The 19,903-nt window shown below is 42.7% G+C and overlaps 1 protein-coding gene across 1 annotated transcript; it reads right to left on the bottom strand.

Moving 5' to 3' along the window:
• Positions 1 to 713: 713 nt before the first annotated feature.
• Positions 714 to 19,118, bottom strand: LOC149468399 (uncharacterized). The gene is made up of 4 exons (XM_089670228.1): positions 19,070 to 19,118; positions 16,625 to 16,684; positions 11,310 to 11,418; positions 714 to 1,835 (listed from the first exon to the last, which is right to left on the bottom strand). The coding sequence occupies exons 2-4, from the start codon at positions 16,677 to 16,679 to the stop codon at positions 926 to 928; spliced, it is 1,074 nt and encodes a 357-aa protein (XP_089526354.1). The 5' UTR covers positions 16,680 to 16,684; positions 19,070 to 19,118; the 3' UTR covers positions 714 to 925.
• Between the last annotated feature and the right edge of the window lie 785 nt (positions 19,119 to 19,903).

The following is a 19,903-nucleotide window of genomic DNA, read 5'->3' as shown; positions in this document are numbered from 1 at the left end:
TAGGCCTAGTGGCAGGGTAACGCACTGGCTGACGACAACCACCACCAACAGACTGAAGTCCCTCAGGGCGCGGAGTCTAAGTCCCAGGCTGCCCTTCACCAGGGCCCCTGATGGTGGGGATGGACTTGACGCAACCAGGGACCAGGTCGCGGCCCCCGAGACACCCCAGCTGCGGTAATGGCCGCCGCCAATGGCGTGTAGTTGGTGAGAATGACAATAGCGTAGTCAGACAAGCCGGGTCAATAACAACGGGACAAAACAGTACAGAACAGTAGACAAAGAATCACAGGTCACGGGCCGGGTTCAGCAACGGAAGGTCAGATCAAAGGGAAACGCAGAGAATGGTCTTAGTCACAAGCCGAGTCAGAATACCAGAAGAGTCACGAGCGTATACACAGAGCTGTAGCAAGACAAAGACACAAGACACAAGTGCAAAGAGCATGTGCAGATCCCAGGCTTATATGTACTCAGCCACACCCCTCTGGGGGATGGACCTCCGAGACCTGAAGGCATAAAAGATTCCCATCATGCTCAGCAGAAATCCAAGATGGATGCTAGCACATGGAGTAACATAACCTCTGGGAAAAGGTAGGACCTTGACAGTTATACAGCCACCAACTTACAGCAAACCTTGTAACCAAGCAATGCTTCTGCATTACTCTTTCTCAAGTATTTCCTTTATGAATAAATGTATAAAACACCATGCACGCATGTTTTTTTTTCTTTTTATATGCTTTATTTTACATACATTTACATTTTTCCCTTTTATGTCATGCACTAAACGTGATAAAATCAGCTTAAGACTACAGTGTTTATTTTAAATTTGCACTATGCATACTTCCGAAAAAAGCCATTTAATTGGTTACATATCCTTTTAATACGCATTTTGTTTCTTTGGAGATTGCACAATTTATTAAAGCAACATTTAATTATCACTCATGGCAGCACTCACTAGGGTACCATTTATGAAGCTGAGAATTTTTTCCTGGATATTTTTGTTTAGGATCTTTGTTGAATCTTGTACAACATACAGTCCTGTCATCTTTTTCATGTTTTCTAATCCCTCAATGAGTGACTTCTTGAGGGTGTCTCCATATAAAACAACCATTTCTTTAAACAGTGTAACCTTCTGGCTCATATCGGACAGGCAGATATTTGTTGTCTTTATGACGTTACTAATATCTAAATATGTTTTTCCCAGCAAGGTACGTTTAAAAAAGCTTACTTGGTCTTTTAGTTGTGATGCTGCGGCAAAAATATTGGTCTGCATCTGGTCAGCACATTTTTTTATTTGAAAGCACATTGCCTCAAATTGTTTCGTCAAGCTTTCCTGCATATCAGCTGCATAGGGAGACAAATGTTTAATCAAGATCAGAGACTGCAGTCTCAACTTCTCACTCACCTTTTCATTATATACATTTATATTAACCTTTACATCTTCAAGGTTTTCTAGAATTGTACTTTCAAGATTTTGTAAGTTCAGGGCCAATGACAACTGCATACTGTCAATACTTGTTATCAATCTTGTGTTCAAGTCCACAGTTATACTTTCCAGCTTCTGGCTAACTGCAAGGGTGTTTTTTTCAACTTTAGCTTGTAAATCCTCAAAAAAAAGGGTAAGCTTGACCAATAGCTCTTCTGAGATTGTGCTGAACAAGCTGTTCACTTCTAAAGCTGATGCTGACAGTGCAGTGCTTAGTTGCTCCAACTCATCTAGCATCGGTTGCTGGGCTTTGTCATAGATCAATTGTTTGTTGATGCTATCTGCAAAAGTGGAAATTGTTTTCTGTAGGTTTTCTATATCAAGACTTTTCATATTCTTCTTCAATGGATTACTAGTGAATTTGAAAAGAAAGTTTGTTAAATGAGAGTTCCTACATTTGTGTTTAAAGAAACAGATTAGCAGGCAAACAAAGTGCATCAGCTCTCATTACCCTTATCAATCCCTTATAATTTTGGTAGTAAATGATAGCTGCAGCCAATTCCTCCCAATCAAGAGAGCTAAACATTTTGATGTGGGAGAGTTAAAGTGTTTTATCATATTCCAGTAGACACTTTCTCAATGCCAGTTTTATAACTATATCAATATTTCCAGATGACCATGTTTGACAATTAGACAACCAATGTAGTATTAAATAAAATGAAACCAGGATTTGATAGATATCAAACATGATGTGGATCTTATGAATATTAACCTTAGATTTAATGTTTTCCATCCATTTTCTGGGCATTATAGGAGCTGAGTATAGGGTTTAGATCCATTTGATAAACTGGTAGCCAAAACCAAAGACGTGTAATGTACATGTAGTCCAGCTTCACACTATCGAGTGCCTTGGCAGTGTCCAATGACAATATAACCCTGTGCTCTGAGTTATGAGGGGGAATTTGAATATTTAGAAACAGTCTGCAAAGATTAATTACTGACTGATCTATAAGTACCAGCTTCTGAATTACTGTTGCATATCTATCTGCAAGTACCCTTGACAAAAATTTAATGTTGGATATGAGAAGGGATATCGAGTCATAAGAATCTGGGTGCAATGGGTCTTTGTCAAGTTTTGGAAGAACTCTGATTATTGTATCATTCATACACACACATAAACCGCCAACTCCTGTTATTTTGTTATTAGGAGTGGCCACTACTTCCTCCATGAATTCTTCCAAGGTTAGGGGTGAATTTCGAAGGTTCATATCTGCATCTGTGAGATGGGGCAAATGTAAAGATGTAATAAAATTCTTAAGTTTTGTAGGTGTACAGTGTACTTTTGATTTTTTTAAAGGTTTTGGTAAAAAAAATGGAAAGTTGTCTGAATATCTAGGGGGTTATGGGAAATTGTGCCCTTTGATATCAAGATAGCACTAACAAAAAATGTAAGCATTTGGAAATTAGTGAGGACCTCTAATAGGTGGTCAGTGTTTTCCCTTTCTTTATAACAGCTATGTAAAAATGTACATTTTTCAACTTGTTTTTCAACAAGTTTCTGTGCCTCTTTCCAATTGAAAGAATTAGCTGAAGAAGGATCAGCTATATAATTAGATTTCACTCTCAGCACCTTGTCCACCAAAGATCTCTCCCACTCTCCCTAAGAATGCCTCACAAGCATGCTTTCATTGTAACACATTCCAGCAGAGGGGATGAAGAGGCTTTGCTCTATAAAATCCTGGGAAGAGATTATGTTTACTCAGGTAGGGTTGACAAGGGCTGCTTAGAAGTACAGGTATGAGACTGACTTCTAGGAGTGAAGGGGCTTTAGCTTTAAAGGGGATTTAGTTTATATGCGGAAAAACACCAAATCTATTCTGGAAAGAAGAGAAAGTACTAGCACAACAAGAATACTATCTCTCACAGTGTTGTAGTCTCCAAATATCTAATAGCCCTAATTCCCTTTAGTGTTTAGCAAAGGTCGTCTCAGATTGACCCTTAAAATCTCTCCACAGCACCATGTATCATAATATTGTAGCACTACCTTGTGTGTTGTGGGTATCCCTAAGCTTCCCTCTGCACTGCCAGGCAACTGGTATTTTCACACAGACTTGCATCCAGAGACAGTGACCAGTCCATGAACTTATTTTTGTTGTTTTATGTAGGGAAATTCAGCTTGGATAGGGAAATAGGAATGATGGGATACCCAATTCAACTTGAAATAATGGAAGGGGGACACTTCATTTCTATGTGCAAAACAGATCCTGAACTGTTCTTTTCCTGCCATATGTCGTTGCAGATCAGTAGCCTTACGGGCAAGGAACTAGCAGCCCCTCAAAAATCATTTAGAATACTGTAGCTACATGCAGAGATGGTCTTCTCTCCCCCTACGGAGCTACATCCAGCTTCCTGTCCTACAGAAACTACCAGCCCTCCTGGCTTCTCGGAAGATCTCCTGGATCAAGGATAAAAATATTTAGCTCAATGCTGTCCTTGGAAAGCTTGCTATGTGTGGCAATCTTTCCCCTTGTAGATCCCAAAGTGTGCTGCTGTACTCAGACTGTCCTCTTTGCTCCCTGCTGCTCCAGGCCTGATCCCATCCATGCCTCTCCACAGAATGTATCCTTCTGCTGGTTCCTGCTGCCCAGCCTAGAGACCGCTCCCCCAGACCTAGGGGACCCCTCTTAGACTCCAACTGTCTCCCCAGCACTCCATCTTCTACCCGACTCTCCTGTCAGCTTGACTCTCCCATATTTATAGGCCATTCCACCACTCTACCAGAACATCCAAACCTGGTATTGACCCCTCATGAATATGCAGATTCGGCCTCCACCCCTCCTACTTACCGACCTCTGGAAGGTTCTATGGTCCTCCAGAGCCAGGAGGAGGCAATAGAGCCACAACCTGTGGAGTCGTCCAGCTGACCTGAAATAACCCAACCTTAATCACATGACCCACACAATGATTTTACCTATAATTCACTACAGTATACTAGTAGCACACTAAAGGGTGCTACATTATTAAAGTCTCCAACTGCTAGCAGAGTTACTCCTGGATGGTCAATGGAGAACCGCACCAACCTCACTATATTTGAATCACTATACTATTAACCTCCCTTGAGGTCTGATTATATCCATATTTCTGTGCTCAAAGCGGTACATATTTTTGCATGGAAATATGCATTTTTTTAGTGTCATTTGGAGTCATTTAATAACATTATTATAGAAAATTGGATTTGTATTATTATTGAGAGTTTTATACATTGGAGCGCGGTACAGTATTGACATTTAATTGTAGGCCTGTAATTTTTAGGAATAACTCACTGAAATCTGTCCGAGCAAGAGTCTAGTAAACATCCCGGGTATATTAATATTTGAAACATGAAATCATAAATTGTAATTTAATAAATAATCATAAAAAATAATAATATAATAATAATAAATTTAATTAAATAATATAATCAAACCAAAAACACAGAAATTTGAAATATATCGCCAATTTCGCACATCACTGAGCAAAGTCGCAAAATCGTTTTCAGTGTCTGATGACGAATTTCCCCACGAATCATTATCACTCAATTCTGCAAGTGGTTCTAATTTACTATCGCTGTTCTCTAGCTGGTCTAAAACCTCTTTTGACCTAAAGGGACGCTTTTTGGACGCCATGGACGTTTCTCAGTTTCCAGGCAGAAAGAACAGTAAAAATGTAGGCAGGGCACAGGACAAAGCACTCGGGACAAAATGTATGTGAAATGGTTTGATACAGTAATGTTTTACTATGTGATTTTAGTGAATTTAGTGAATGTCACTTTTACAACTTTCAAATTTCTGCCAGTTCTGTCCCCCGTACGTCCCGACGTCGCAGGGAACGGAACCCAGAAGACAAATGCCAGCATCCGCCGGAGGGCATTGCCAGGGACACTTCAGGAGGGAGATCGCGGGATCGCAGGACAAGGCAAGTCTTGCAGAGCATTCCACCATGCAGGCCTGGACTGCACGGACTGCACTTTGGACTGAGCAGCCCAAAGCCCGGGGACCCTTTCCTCAGAGCCCAGTGACAGAATGCCAGGGCCTGTTGGAAGAGCGACCTTTTGCGACCCTGGTAGTTTTGCCACAAGTAGTAGTTTTTTCTTAAATTTTTTACAATTTTATATTTTATTATTTTTTTTACATTTTTTTGTAGGAGAAAAAAAGAAAGGAGATAAACAGGTGACAGATGGAGAGAAAGAAAGAGAGAAAGAAAAAGAAGAATGGACAGAAACAGGAGACAGAGAGAGAAAGTAAGAAGTATAAAAAAGAAAGACAGAAAGAGCGAAAGAAAAAAAATGAAAGAAAGAAAGAAGAGAAACAGAGAGAGCGAGAGATAGAAAGAAAGGAAAGAAGCAGGAGACAGAAAGAAAGAAAAAAGAAAGAGGGAGAGAAAGAAAGAAAGAAAGAAAGAAAGAAAGAAAGAAAGAAAGAAAGAAAGAAAGAAAGAAAGAAAGAAAGAAAGAAAGAAAGAAGAGAAACAGGAGGCAGAGAGAGAGAAAGAAAAAAGGAGAGAAACAGGAGTCCGAGAGAGAGAGAAAGAAAGAAAGAAAGAAAAAGAAAGAAAGAAAGAAAGAAAAAGAGAAGTATAAAAAAGAAATAAAAGAAAGAAAAAAAAGAGAGAAAAAAATGAAAGAAATGGGAGACAGAGAGTGAGACAAAAAGAAAGAAAGGAGAGAAACAGGAGACAGAGAGAAAGAAAGAAAGTAAGAAAGAAAGAGAAAGGAAAAGAAAAAAAAGAGAGAAAGAAGGAGAGAGAAAGGAGAAAAACAGGAGAAAGAAAGAAAGAAAGAAAGTAAGAAAGAAAGAAAGAAAGGAGAGAAACAAGAGACAGAGGGAGAAAAAAAGGAGAGAAACAAGAAACAGAGAGAGAGAGAGAGAGAGAGAGAGAGAGAGAGAGAGAGAGAGAGAAAGAGAGAAGTATAAAAAAGAAGGAAAAAAAGATAAAAAAATTAGAGAAACAGGAGACAGAGAAAGAGAGAAAGAAAGGAGAGAAACAGGAGACAGAGAGAGAAAGAGAGAAATAGGAGACAGAGATAGAAAGAAAGGAGAGAAACAAGACAAGAAAGAAAGAAAGAAAGAAAGAAAGAAAGAGAGAGAAAAAAGAAAAGGAAAAAAATGGGAGACAGAGAGAGAGAGAAAAAGAGTGGAGAGAAACAGGAGACATAGAGAGAGAAAGAAAGAAAAAAAATAAAGATAAACAGGAGACAGAGAGAAAGAGAGGAAGGGAGGAGAGAAGACACAAGGCTGGAGGGGAGTGTGGGTGGGGCAGACACAGGAGGAGAGGGCAGGAGGAGTCGAGCAGCTTTGTCTCTCCTCTCCAGTCTGTGTGGGGAGGGACTGTCAGCACTGGGAACTGAATATGTTGACAGATCCCCCTCAGCGCTGGAGGAGATGGGAGGGGGGGGGGGGTGGCCACGGGGCAGCATACAGGAGCCGACCACATACAGAAGATTGATAGAGGTGACTGGGCGGCACATAGAGGAACCGAGAAATGCATGGCTGGGTTCCTCTATGTGCCGCCGGGCCGCCACTCCTACCACAGGGCCCCCGGCCCATTGGGCAAATGCCCGGGCTATCATCATGACATTCCTCAACCTTGATAAGCTCTGGCTCACCCTGGTACTAAGCTCCCTATCTCTTTGCACCTTTTATGCTGAGGTTGAACATTTCAGTTGATTACACAGCTAATTCATTTATTTTGCATTTGTAATAACAGTAGAGTCCAATACAAAATGTTTGCCTTCTTCACATTAGTAAAATTCAGCATTTTAGCATGCAAGCCATTGTCTATGAGAGCTTTGAAAGGGGGCGGTGTGATGTGTATTTACATTTTTCTTTTTTTTTAACTTAATTTGAAATGTCATAGAGTGGCACTTTATCCACTTGCCTACAGGGCACTTATACCCCCTTCCTGCCCAGGCCAATTTCCAGCTTTCAGCGCTGTCACACTTTGAATGACAATTGCGCGGTCATGCAACACTGTACCCATATGAAATTTTTATCATTTTTTTGAGACAGAGCTTTCTTTTGGTGGTAGTTTTTGTTATAACATTTTGTAAATAAGTGATTTTTCTTCACTGATGTGCGCTAATGAGGCTGCAGTGATGGGCACTGATAGGCTGCACTGATGGACAGTGATAGGTGGCACTGATGGGAACTGATGAGGAGGCACTGGTAGGTTGCACTGATGGGCATTGACAGGCATCACTGATGGGCACTGAAAGGCAGCACTGATACATGACACTGATACATGACGCTGATATATGGCATTGATAAGCGGCACTGATAGGCAGCACTGACTGGCACTGATAGGCGGCACTGTTAGGCAGCACTGACTGGCACTGTTAGGCGGCATTAACTGGCACTGACAGGCGGCACTGACTGGCACTGATAGGCGGCACTGACTGGCACTGATAGGTGACACTGACTGGCACTGATTGGCAGCACTGATAGGTGGCACTGATTGGCATTGATAGGTGGCACTGACTGGCACTGATGGGTGACATTGAAAAGCAGCTCAGATGGGCACTGATATGTGGCATTGATGTGCACTGGTATGCACTGATATGTGGCATTGGTGTGGCACTGATAGGCACTGGCACGTGGCACTGATTAGCACTGACAGGTGGCATTGCTGGGGCCACACTGTTCATCAGGGCACACTGATCATCGGTGCCCTGATGATCAGTATACATGTCCCCTCCGTGGAAAGCCGATTACCGGCTCTCCTCTCGAGCTGTCAGCGTGACAGCTCGAGAGGAGAGAAATGCAGATAACCGGTATTTCCGTGTTTACATGTGATCAGCTGTGATTGGACACAGCTGATCACATGACTGAGCCGACATCTTCGGCTCTTTCCATGATCCGCTGTGTCCGAGGGACACAGTCATATGACGTCCTATTAGAACGAGAGAACCACCTTGCGCCCATCATTGTACTATAGGGCGGGCGGAAGGTGGTTATTCATGTCTTTAGATTGCAGTGCTGTAACTTGCAGTGTCATCTGGTTTGCTGTGGAAAAATTCAGCTTGTACAGTGAGGAGCGAGTTTCTTCTCCTCACTGCACATCTCACTAGGGTTGTGGTGTGAACAGAGCACATAGAAAACAACTCATATCTATATGCCCTGGTGGGGACAGGTGTTTATTCGCAGCAGGAAAATTCCAATCACCTCACATGGTATGAAGAAATCCTCAGTCATATGCTGTACGTTCTGTATATACCGTATACTATGCTGTATACTTTGCTTGGTGCAGTCACAGGTGTGGAGATTTTTATTTCATCACACTTATTAGTCATTATCGCAACACCAGGGACCTGAGAAAAAGCTGTTACTAGATGACAGAATGTTTTACATACTTTTTTAGGTAGAAATTGCTTATTTAATGGACACAATATGTTATTTTTTTCATGCTAATGTAAGCCACACAGAGATGACCTAGAATCTGCCATGACTGTTTCACAATCTAAATTGAGAAGGTGAGAGATTCCCTAAAGATCCATCTTCCTACACAAGAAGTGCTGCACAGAATAAAACCTTTAGTTTTGGATGGAAGTCGGATGGAAATACCACATATATTTACAAAATTGTTAAACCTGAACTTCACAAACGTATATACTGTAAATACATAGGTGAAATACATGTACTTTTGATGTAAATAATAAAGTACTTTAACTGGATGAGTGTAGAGTCCATCATGCTTTACAGGCTGGACCAACCTGTAAAGCATGGCACAGGAGTGTAAATCACAAGACTAGCTGCACAGAATTAAAACTCCTTTGGCAGGTAAAACAGTAACATTTATAGGTATGTATTTGACTGCCTATTTAGCAGTTTTTTGAGGCTCGACTTTAACCACATGAGCTCTGTAAGGTTTTACCCCCTTCATGACTAGGGCATCTTTTGTTATTCGACACTGCACTTCTTTAACTGGCAATTGTGCAGTCATGCAACACTGTACGCAAGTTAAATTTATATCTTTTTTAACACAAATAGAGCTTTCTTTTGGTGGCATTTGACCACCACTGTTCTTTTTTATTTTTTTATTATAGAAATGAAAAAGACTGAACAGTTTGAAAAAATGTTATGTTCTACTTTCTGTTATAAGATATATCCAATAAAAAAAAAATCAAATTTAGGCCAAATTATATTCTGCTACATGTTCTTTTTTTTTATTTAAATTCCAATACGTGTATATTAATTGGTTTGTGCAAAAGATTAAGCATCTACAAACTATGGTATATATACTGGCATTTAGGCAGCTATGATGCTATACTGGTAATGGCAGTGATCTGTGACTTATAGTGGAACTATGATAGTGTGGTGGGAAATCTGGAACTAGCTGACAATGGCTGGGAGGAATGCTAACTGACTGACATCAATAGTGACACTAATACAGTGATCATTGCTAATACTATACTCTGTCACTGTACTAATGACACTGGCTGGGAAGGGGTTAACATCTAGGGGCGATCAGAAGGTTAACTATGCATCTAACAATGTGTAATATGTGCTGCTTTTATTAAGAGATGTGATTGTTTTTCCTCCCTGCTTTGCGAGGAGAAAAAAAACCCAGCCACATTGATTTTCTCTGTACGAAGCCCTGTGTTGTTAGTAAACACAGGGCTCTATACTGTGATTTGCTAAGGTGGTCAGCAGGTGCAGGTCATCAATCATTGGCTGTTACCTGCTGACTGACTCGTTCTGTACCAAATGTATGTGAGCCAACGCAGCGGGGCAGACCGCCCGCAATATATATACTGCGGGCGCTCTTTGAGTAGGTATAGGAAATGTGTCACAATGAAAAACACATTTCTGGTGGAACAGCCTAGTACACCTCTGATTTTCCTGAGGCATAATAGTCCCAAAGCAGCAACGTCACAGGCAGCGAAGCAAAAAAGGCTTATATGAAACTTTTTTTTTTTTTGAAGAATTCTAGTAATAAGAAAAACATCATCTTAAAGCGATTCTAAAGGTTCGTTTATTTTTTTTAAAATAGCAAACATGTCCATACTTACCTACTGTGGGCAGTGGATTTGCAGAGAGCAGCCTGGATCCTCCTCTTCTCAAGTCCCCCGCAGGCTCTCCTGGCCCCTCCCTTCTGTTGGGTGCCCCCACTGCAAGCAGTTTGCTATGGAGGCACCCACTGCTCTGTGTGTCCATTCACATGCAGAGCCATGGCTTAGCCCCACCCCCTCCCTCCTCATTGGCTGACTGGCTTGCTGTCTCAGCCAATGAGGAGGCAGAGATCCGGGACAGCAGAGACTGTTGTTGACATCGCTGGATCATGAAGAGGCTCAGGTAGGTATTGAGGTGGCTGGGGGGATGCTGCACACAGAAGGTTTTTTACTTTCATGCATAGAATGCAAGAAGGTAAAAAACCTTGAGCCTTTATAACCACTTTAAGTTTATGGACATGTAATATATGCAAAATAGTAAATAGCAGTACAGTTTAATGTGTGAAGAAAATAGTTACTATGAGTTGAGTGGTGGTCACTTATATATATGGTCTATTGTTTGTTTAGCTACAGTAGTGAGGGTTTAGATGAATGATTCCCAAAGAATATTTGAACTTCTTTTTTTTTTTTTTGTAAAGAGGGCTCTCCATGCAGAACCCTGCGCGCTCCCAGCACACATGTCCGGTACTCACGGAAAGGTCCCGGACTGCTCTGTCGATCAGGACCTTTCCCGATTATGTGACCGCTGTGATGACGTGTCACGGCGGTCACATGATCCCTAAACCACGCCCCGCCTCCCGGCGTCTGAAACTCTTAAAGGGCCGGGAGGCATCGGCGGAAAGGGGTTAAGTTATCCTTTAAGCTTTTCCCTAAGCCAACAAAGACATAGTACCAGCTTACCTGCTGAAGTCAGACACTGCGGCACTGTTCTTGGTAGCACTGATCACTTGGGTGGCGTAGTCCAGGAATGTACTTGCCAACTTTTTACTGGTAACTTCAGCCTTTGAGCCTAGGATGAATAGTGAATATTATTACAAAATAAGAAAACGTTTTCGAAATAGCCTCTCTACAGTATTCTGAAATTTGATTCATTGCCTTTAGTTACCATAAATTTGTCACTGAGATAGGAAGTGAATGAAAATCTCCATTGGTTGCACAGAATGCAATAAAAAGACTTAAAACCTCTTTTAGCTTTTTATTACTTTTTGTTGTAGATGTTCCTTTACTTCCATTCCTAGTGCATTTCCTGAAGGTATCTTAATTCATTCTTTGTAACTGCCATTCATGCACAGTGCAACAACGTCAGGAGAGAAGCATGCGCTAAGGTTTTTATTTTACATTGAAGGGTATTGCAAGTCAAAACCTTGTGTTTTTTTAGTTTTGGTTAGGATAGGAAACTGTTGGAGCCCCTGCCAGATTTTTATCATTGAGTTTGGCCTTGTTAGAGATTTTCCCTTAATTTATGGTGTTGTGGCAACTTTAAAAGTAAGTGATAAAAATCTGATATTCTCCTAACCAATCTCTTAACCAGATTTGTGTAGAGCTGTAGGGTTCCTCTAGAGCAGCTTTTCTCAACCTTTTTGACATGGAGGAAACTTTGAAATTACTTTCCAGGATTATTATTATTATTATACAGTATTTACACAGCGCCAAAGGGTATGCTCAGCGCTGTACAGTAGCAAGGGGGACAGAACATGAGAGAAGACAGTAACAATACACTACACAACGTGTTCGAGGGCCCTGCTCTTTCGAGCTTACAATCTAGGAGGGAGGGGAAGGTGGTACAGGAGGAGATGGCTGTGGGGAATGGAGTGGTGGGAGGAGTGGAGGAGGTTAGTGGTTAGATGTCGGGTGTTAGGGGAGGTTGGGGTAGGCTTTCCTAAAGAGGAGGGTTTTCAGGGTGCGCCTGAAGGTGAGGAGGGTAGGTGACAGTCTGATGGATTGGGGTAGGGAGTTCCAGAGGATGGGGGAAGTCCTGGAGAAGTCCTGCAATCGGGCGTGGGAAGAGGAGACCAGGGAGCTAGAGAGTAGAAGGTCCTGCGAGGAGCGGAGGGCACGGGTAGGGTAGTACTTGGGTATCAGGTCAGTTATGTAGTTCGGGGCGGCATTGTGAATGGCTTTGTAGGTCAGAGTTAGCAGTTTGAATTTGATGCGTTGGGCAATCGGGAGCCAATGAAGGGATTAGCAGAGGGGGGAGGCAGATGTGAAGCGCTTGGTGAGGTGGATGAGTCTAGCCGCTGAGTTTAGGATCGACTGGAGTGGGGATAGCGTTCGTTTGGGTAGGCCAGTGAGAAGGGAATTGCAATAGTCCAGGCGTGAGATGATGAGGGAGTGTACGAGTTGTTTGGTGGTGTCTGGGGTGAGGAATGTGCGTATCTTGGAGATGTTGCGGAGGTGGAGCCTGCAAGATCTAGATAGCAGTTGGATGTGGGGTAGGAAGGAGAGGTGGGAGTCCAGGGTGACACCCAGGACTTTGGCGTGTGGGGTGGGAGAGATGGTGGCATTGTTAGAAGTGATGGAAAGGATGGAGGGGGCACGGGGTGGGGGAAGACCAGGAGCTCGGTTTTGGATAGGTTAAGTTTGAGGAAATGGAGCGACATCCAGTCTGATATGTCGTTTAGGAGGTGGGCGATGCGGGCAGAGAGTGAGGGGGTGAGGTGGGGGGTGGAGAGGTAAATTTGGGTGTCGTCGGCATAGAGGTGGTAATTGAAGCCGTGGGAGTGAATAAGTTTGCCAAGGGAGGAGGTATATATGGAGAAGAGGAGGGACCCGAGGACAGAGCCTTGGGGGACCCTGACAGAGAGGGGGAGGGAGGTGGCAGTGTTGTAGGTGACGCTGAAGAAGCGTTGGGAAAGGTAGGAGGCGAACCAGGAGAGAGCAGCGTCCTTGATGCCAAGGGAGTGCAGTTTGGCAAGGAGGAGAGGGTGGTCAACAGTGTCGAAGGCAACGGAGAGGTCGAGGAGCAGGAGGATAGAATAGTGGCCATTGGCTTTGGCGGTTAGCAGGTCATTGGTGATTTTAAGTAAGGCGGTTTCAGTCGAGTGCAGGGGGCGGAAGCCAGACTGTAGGGGGTCAAGGAGGTTGTTATCAGTGAGGTGGGCGCTTAGGCGATTGTAGACCAGGCGCTCAAGGAGCTTGGAAGTGAAGGGCAACAAGGAGATGAGTCTAAGGTTGTTAAGGTTAGTAGGGTCAAGGGAGGGTTTTTTGAGTATGGGGGTGATGTGTGCATGCTTGAGAGAGGAGGGGAAGGTGCCGGTGGAGAAGGAGATATTGAAGATGTGGGTGAGGGAGCGAATGATGGAGGGGGGGGTGATTGGAGGAGCTGTGAAGGAATAGGGTCTAGGAGACAGGTGGTGAGGTGGGCTTCAGTGAAGACCTTAGAGACCTCTTCCGGGGTAGATGGGCTGAAGGAGCGGCGTGTTGGGGAGGTGATGATGTGCGGAGCGTTAGGTATAGTGGGGGGTAGTGCGCCTATGAGGTCAGGGGAGGGGAGGGTTGAGGGGTTGAAGGAGGGCGGGAGGCTGGGTGGAGAGGTGGATTGTGAGTTGACAATGTCCTTACGGATTGCGTCAATCTTGTTTTGGAAGTGAGTGGCAATCTCGTGGGCGGTGAGTGAGGTGCTGGGTGGGGGTGGGGGGGTAGAGAGCAGGTATTTGAAGGTGGAGAAGAGCCGATGAGGACAGGTGGAGAGGGTGTTGATAAGGGTTATGAAATAGGCTTGCTTGGTGGTGTGGAGGGAAGTGGTGTAGGTGAGGTAGGCGGCTTTATAGAGGGAGAACGCGGGAGGGGATCTGGTTTTGCGCCATAAGCGCTCCAGTGCACGACTGCGTCGTTTGAGGCATTTTGTGTGGTCATTTTGCCAGGGTTGAAGCGGTCGGGGTCTAATGCTACGTGTGGTTAGGGGTGCCATGGCGTCAATGGCAGCTGACAGTGAGTCGTTGTGAGACGGTCAGCTGCTGGGTGGAAATGGGTCGTGTTCAGATTGCGGAGGTTGCGGGTGATGGATAGACGCTTCGGGGGGGGGGAGTTGAGGGAGGGGGAGAAGGAGAATGTGAGAAGGTGGTGGTCAGAGAGGGGGAAGGGGGTGTTAGTGAAGTTGTGGGGAGTGCAGAGGTTGGAGAAAACGAGGGCTAGGGTGTTTCCGTTGGAGTGGGTGGAGGACTGAGTGTGCTGTGTGAGCGCAAAGGAGGAGGTTAGAAGGAGGAGTTGGGAAGTAGCCGGGCTGTTGGCGTTGATTGGGATATTGAAGTCGCCTAGGATGATGGTCGGTAGCTCGGAGGAGAGGAAGAAGGGAAGCCAGGAGGCAAAGTCATCAAGGAAGGGGGATGCGGAACCAGGAGGCCGATAGATTACCGCAATCCGTAGGGGGGTGGGAGAGAAGAGCCGGATGCAGTGGGCCTCGAAGGAGGAGAAGGATAGGGAGGAGGGGTTAGGGAGGACCTGGAAGGTGCTCAGCGGTGGTAGGAGCATACCGACCCCTCCGCCTCTGCATCCACTCGGTCTGGTCTGGATTAAGGAACTCTTGTTAATAATACTATATCAAAAGTTCATGGTACATTAGAGTGATGGTCACTTAGAAGAATGTTCTTCACATTTGTTATTGGGAGGATCCCCTTCCTTACAGATAGCTGGAAAGGTCTTGATTATGGTAGTTCAGAAACACCTGTTGCCTATGTACACTCTAAAGCGCCCCCCCCATTCCACCCCCTTATTTCCTTAAACACCGACACTAACACCCAAAATATAGTAAATGGCCGAATTGGCCCTTTATTAAACAAAACCATAAATAACAAACAAAACATTCACCATTATAAACAATCCAGCTCCAAGAACAGTTGCGGATCCTTAACGATGACACCTCCTCACACCATTTTGGAGTCCCTTTTACCATTAAGCTAGGTCCTATCCTCAGCCACTAAACACCACCTCGGAGACTATCCTAACTGACCACAGACCCCTACCAGCTTTACCTCCCTGGTCAGTCTAAACTGAACCAGACCATTGAGAGGACTCCATACCTGAGATGGGTCCCACCGTTTTGCCAACATACCACGTTTTTAGACCCCCCGTCAAGGACCCGAACCGCACCCCACCTCCTACAAACCAAGCCAACCCAATTACCAGGGTGGAAGGGAGGGATGTTTCACCTACGATTTCCAGCTTGCAAGTGATGCCCTTCACTCCACCCCACCAACTGTTCTTCTCCCATCACCTCGTCCACTCCACCAATCTGGTAAGTGTGCTCAGATTTCATATATCAACCGCACCTTAACCCTATCCTGTCAAGTTTCACTTCCACCCTGTCATGTATGCCCTGCACTTATTCTCTTCTTTCAAAACTCCGAGCATGTCTTTGTTGATAGTGGTTTAGAAAGGTTGTTCTAGAGGTTTTGTAGCTGCTGACTTTTATTTTTTTTTTAAATTTGACTGGAGCTCCACTTTAAATACATAATATACAAAAGAACTTAAAGTAAAAAATGTATTCAATAAGTCCATAGTCTCATCCAAGGAATTGCAAGAAAGTGAAACCACACCTCTTTCCAAAATCTTGCATATGTAGTATGTACACCCAGAGTGGTAATAGAACCAACTTCCCATGACCTCCTTAGACCTAACATAGAATGCTTGTGTAATCTCTCAGAATGTCTGAGTCACTTTCTGGGCTGCTTCAGTATCACCTAGGGATACCATCAATAAGGTAGGTATAAGCAGGTTTCCCACATTACAATTCATGTAAGGCAAGAAAAAGAAAGCATCTCCATAGTATAAAACCTTTTTAATATTATTTAATATAACCAAGAAATACACTCACATAAGTAAAAACATATGCGCATGTGTCACTGGACCGGCATCAGCAACGTCTTCCAGGGCAAGAGGTTGCTAAGAATTCCTTGAGGAGTGAGCAATGGTGGACTGACTTATCACATAATGGTGCCTGCATAGTTTCAGGACTACGTAACTGGGTAGAGCCGGTAGCCTCATAGGTAAACCTCATAGGGGTTCTGTGTCTTCCCCACTCTATCCAAAACTAAGACAAGGGTCTTGGCTGAACATAGATTTTAAAGTATCAGTGTAATATTACTAATGTATTAGTACTAATTAAAAGATACAAAACAATACATCAAAAGCAAACACTAATTTAATAAAAAAATGGTAAATCACATAAAAGGAATATTGCTTTTCTCTAATACTTCTGGTATCTCTTGCTTACTGACCTGTGATGGTAAATACAAGTGTGACAGCTATCATTTTCACCAACATCTTCACCATAAAATCTGCAGAGCCAAATATGAGTATCTTTAGAAATCATTGTCAATAGCATGAATATGTATATTAGAAAGTTAAAGAGCTGGTAGACTGCAGATAATGTTGCAGTACATTGCAGTATGACAGTAATACAGGCGCTTAGAGATTACGTGCAAGAACCCCACGCTATTATTTGTAAAAAATATGTTCCCATGAAAAAAAATATAAAAATAAAATAAAATACAGTAGAAAAAAATCAAATGAAAAAGCAGCTCCACAGTGCAATCACTGCACTACTCTCTATAAATGTGTATCCAATAACAGTGAAGCGCTCCTGAATTAAACTTTTTATCATAGAGTGCTTCACTATTATTGGGTATACAGTAGATATGCTTTATCTGGTTACTGGGCATTTCTGCATAAGAAAGATCTTCTTCTAAATATTATAACAAGATATTGATCATTTTACTTTAATGCAGAGCTCTAGAATAGCTAACCTTTAGGAGTTGATTAACTAAAGCAGTGGTCTCCAAACTAGGGGTCGGATCTGGCCCTTTGCTTTACTCTAGCTGACCCTTTGGACACTATTACATCCACAACTAACAGTAATGATGGGGCACCAGTCCTCTCACTGACACCAGTGGTGGGGCACTATTTCTTCCCACAGACACCACCGATGGGGTGCTATTGCTTCCACTGATATCAGCAATGGGGCAATAATATTCCAGCTGATACCAACAATGGGGCACTATTACTCCTGCTGCTACCACCAATGATGGGGCACTATTACTCCCACTGATACCACCAATGATGGGGCACTATTACTCCCACTGATACCATCTATGATAGGGCACTATTACTCCCACTGATACCACCAATGATGGGGCACTATTACTCCCACTGATACCACCAATGATGGGGCACTATTACTCCCACTGATACCACCAATGATGGGGCACTATTACTCCTACTGATACCATCTATGATGGGACACTATTACTCCCACTGATACCATCTATGATGGGGCACTATTACTCCCACTGATACCACCAATGATGGGGCACTATTACTCCCACTGATACCATCTATGATGGGGCACTATTACTCCCACTGATACCACCAATGATGGGGCACTATTACTCCCACTGATACCACCAATGATGGGGCACTATTACTCCCACTGATACCACCAATGATGGGGCCCTATTACTCCCACTGATACCAAAGATGGGGAACCATTACTCCCACTGATGTTTGTGCATTTTCTACTCCCACTGGCCACAGTCCGGCCCCTCTAAAGTCTGAAAGACAGCAAACTGGCCCCTTGTTTAGAAAGTTTGGAGATCCCTGAACTGAAAGGAATAGAGACTGGTCACTTTGCAAAGTGAAAGTTCACTGAGCTTTTCTTAACCATATTCTAGCAAAAATCCTGTATTTTATTTTATTTTTTTAATCGTTCACACACTGTATGATTGGGAATTCAAAATGATCACAGGTTCACCTTCCAGTATTGGTTCCCATTCACTTTGCTAAGTGAACAGACTCTTCTACTTAAAAATTAACTCCACTTCTATTGCAGACAAAGAAGCAAAAATAGGAATAGTAGGGAGGTGAATTTACCCCTTGAGATAAAGCAGTATTAAAACCAAAAATTTAATATATTGCAGCTTACCAATCCTTAGATGTTGTAGCTGCATTAGTTTTCTTTTTAAAGCTTTTTCTCTCTTTGTTTTCACCTGGCGATCTGACCAGTAGTACATTTCCTGTATTAGGATGTCTACATTCTGGGTTAAGGGGCAACAGAGATGACTTTGGACAGCAGCTCTTGGTGGAGGGAAGTATTAGATGTACTAGCAGATTTAGATACACTAACAAATGGAAGCCAAACTCCAGCTCACACTTTTTAAGCAGAAATAGCAACAGTTTCAGTTTCAAAACTTTTGATAGAACGGTTCTGCATAAATGAAAAAAAAAGCTGATCATTTTAAGCACCCCTTTCAGTGTTAAAGGGTTTGTCTCAAGCCTCTAACTGCTACGTCTGTAGGACAGGATGTTCTTTTGAAAAACAACAGACTTACTGGCAAGATCATTAGGCAAAAATAAAGTAAAGAGAGCCTAATAGAAAATGAATACAGCTATCACATCTAAGAATTGGTAAGCTACAATATAATACATTTTTGCTTTTGGGTTTAATACCACTTTAATCTCTGCATGATTTTTTGTAACATGGCCACTATTAACAAAAACTGAACTGCTATTGACTAGAAATGAATCTGCAAAGAAGAAATGCCTGCCATGTAACCACATAATAAATTCATAGCAAATTGAAAATAAAAGGTTTCAAACCAACTTTGCGATCTATTCTGCTGCATCATACTTTTGCATTTAGTAATAGCCATGATAAAATTTCTTACCTAATATCGTTGCTTATCCTTCCAGTTAATAATTTTGGTGTGAAGATATTGATGATATTACATACTGTTACATATATATATATCAGACCATCCTCATGGTCTGCATGTGTTTCAAGCCAGCTAGCTGAACCTCGGCTCACATTACTGCGTGGAGTCCTTGATGCATCTCCATTTTCATAACAATGCTAGAAGCGTGATGATCTAAGAGAGTCTTGGCCAATGCGTCCTATATTACATGTCACTTGTCTAAAACAAAATTATTTTTGTAGCTCTTTAGATCATATTTACATTAATCTGTGGCATACACAGTGTTTAGGACTTCTTTAAAGAGTAACTCTACTTTTGTTGAGAAAAAAACAATCCCCCTTGGGTGATCCATGCAGGGATTTAAACCAACTTTATTGCAGATTCCTACCTGTTTCTGCTGTGAAGAAATAGCTCTTTGATGATGTAAGTGTACAAAGTGAGTCTGAATGGGAGTAACATTTTCATTATTATTCAGCTGATGCACATTCATTGTTCTAATGAGGAAAGTTGCAGCGTCTGCATCCCTTTATAAGAAATTAAGCCTTTGGGAGCATCTCACCATAAATGATGTTTTGTTGTATAATTGCCTAAAATCTAACTTTTATCTTAGTGCAGACATCTGGGAAATCAGTGAGCCAATCACACAAGAAGGAAATTACATTTCTGGGGAAGTTCTGTACCCCATCTGTGTACAGATAACCTCCAGGTTGCCATGTTGCAGACTGAAAAATAAATGTAATTTTTAATGCATCCAATTACAATACATCACACCTTGTGTAGCAATTGTATATGCTATATTATTTTCTT

Source organism: Staurois parvus, unplaced genomic scaffold (genome assembly GCF_062004578.1).
Source record: "Staurois parvus isolate SC_StPar_1 unplaced genomic scaffold, SC_StPar_1.0 ptg000087l, whole genome shotgun sequence".
Taxonomy (NCBI): Eukaryota; Metazoa; Chordata; class Amphibia; order Anura; family Ranidae; genus Staurois; species Staurois parvus.
Note: the sequence above shows the minus strand (reverse complement) of the source record. Positions and strands in the feature narration are given on the sequence as shown.

What these genes read in the sequence shown, in the direction of transcription:
- LOC149468399 (XM_089670228.1), bottom strand. Translation starts at nt 16,679, where the DNA reads ATGGTGAAGATGTTGGTGAAAATGATAGCTGTCACACTTGTATTTACC. An exon ending in ACTTGTATTTACCATCACAG is followed by an intron (nt 11,419 to 16,624) that starts GTCAGTAAGCAA and finishes TATTCATCCTAG; the next exon opens with GCTCAAAGGCTGAAGTTACC. An exon ending in GCAGTGTCTGACTTCAGCAG is followed by an intron (nt 1,836 to 11,309) that starts GTAAGCTGGTAC and finishes CAAATTCACTAG; the next exon opens with TAATCCATTGAAGAAGAATA.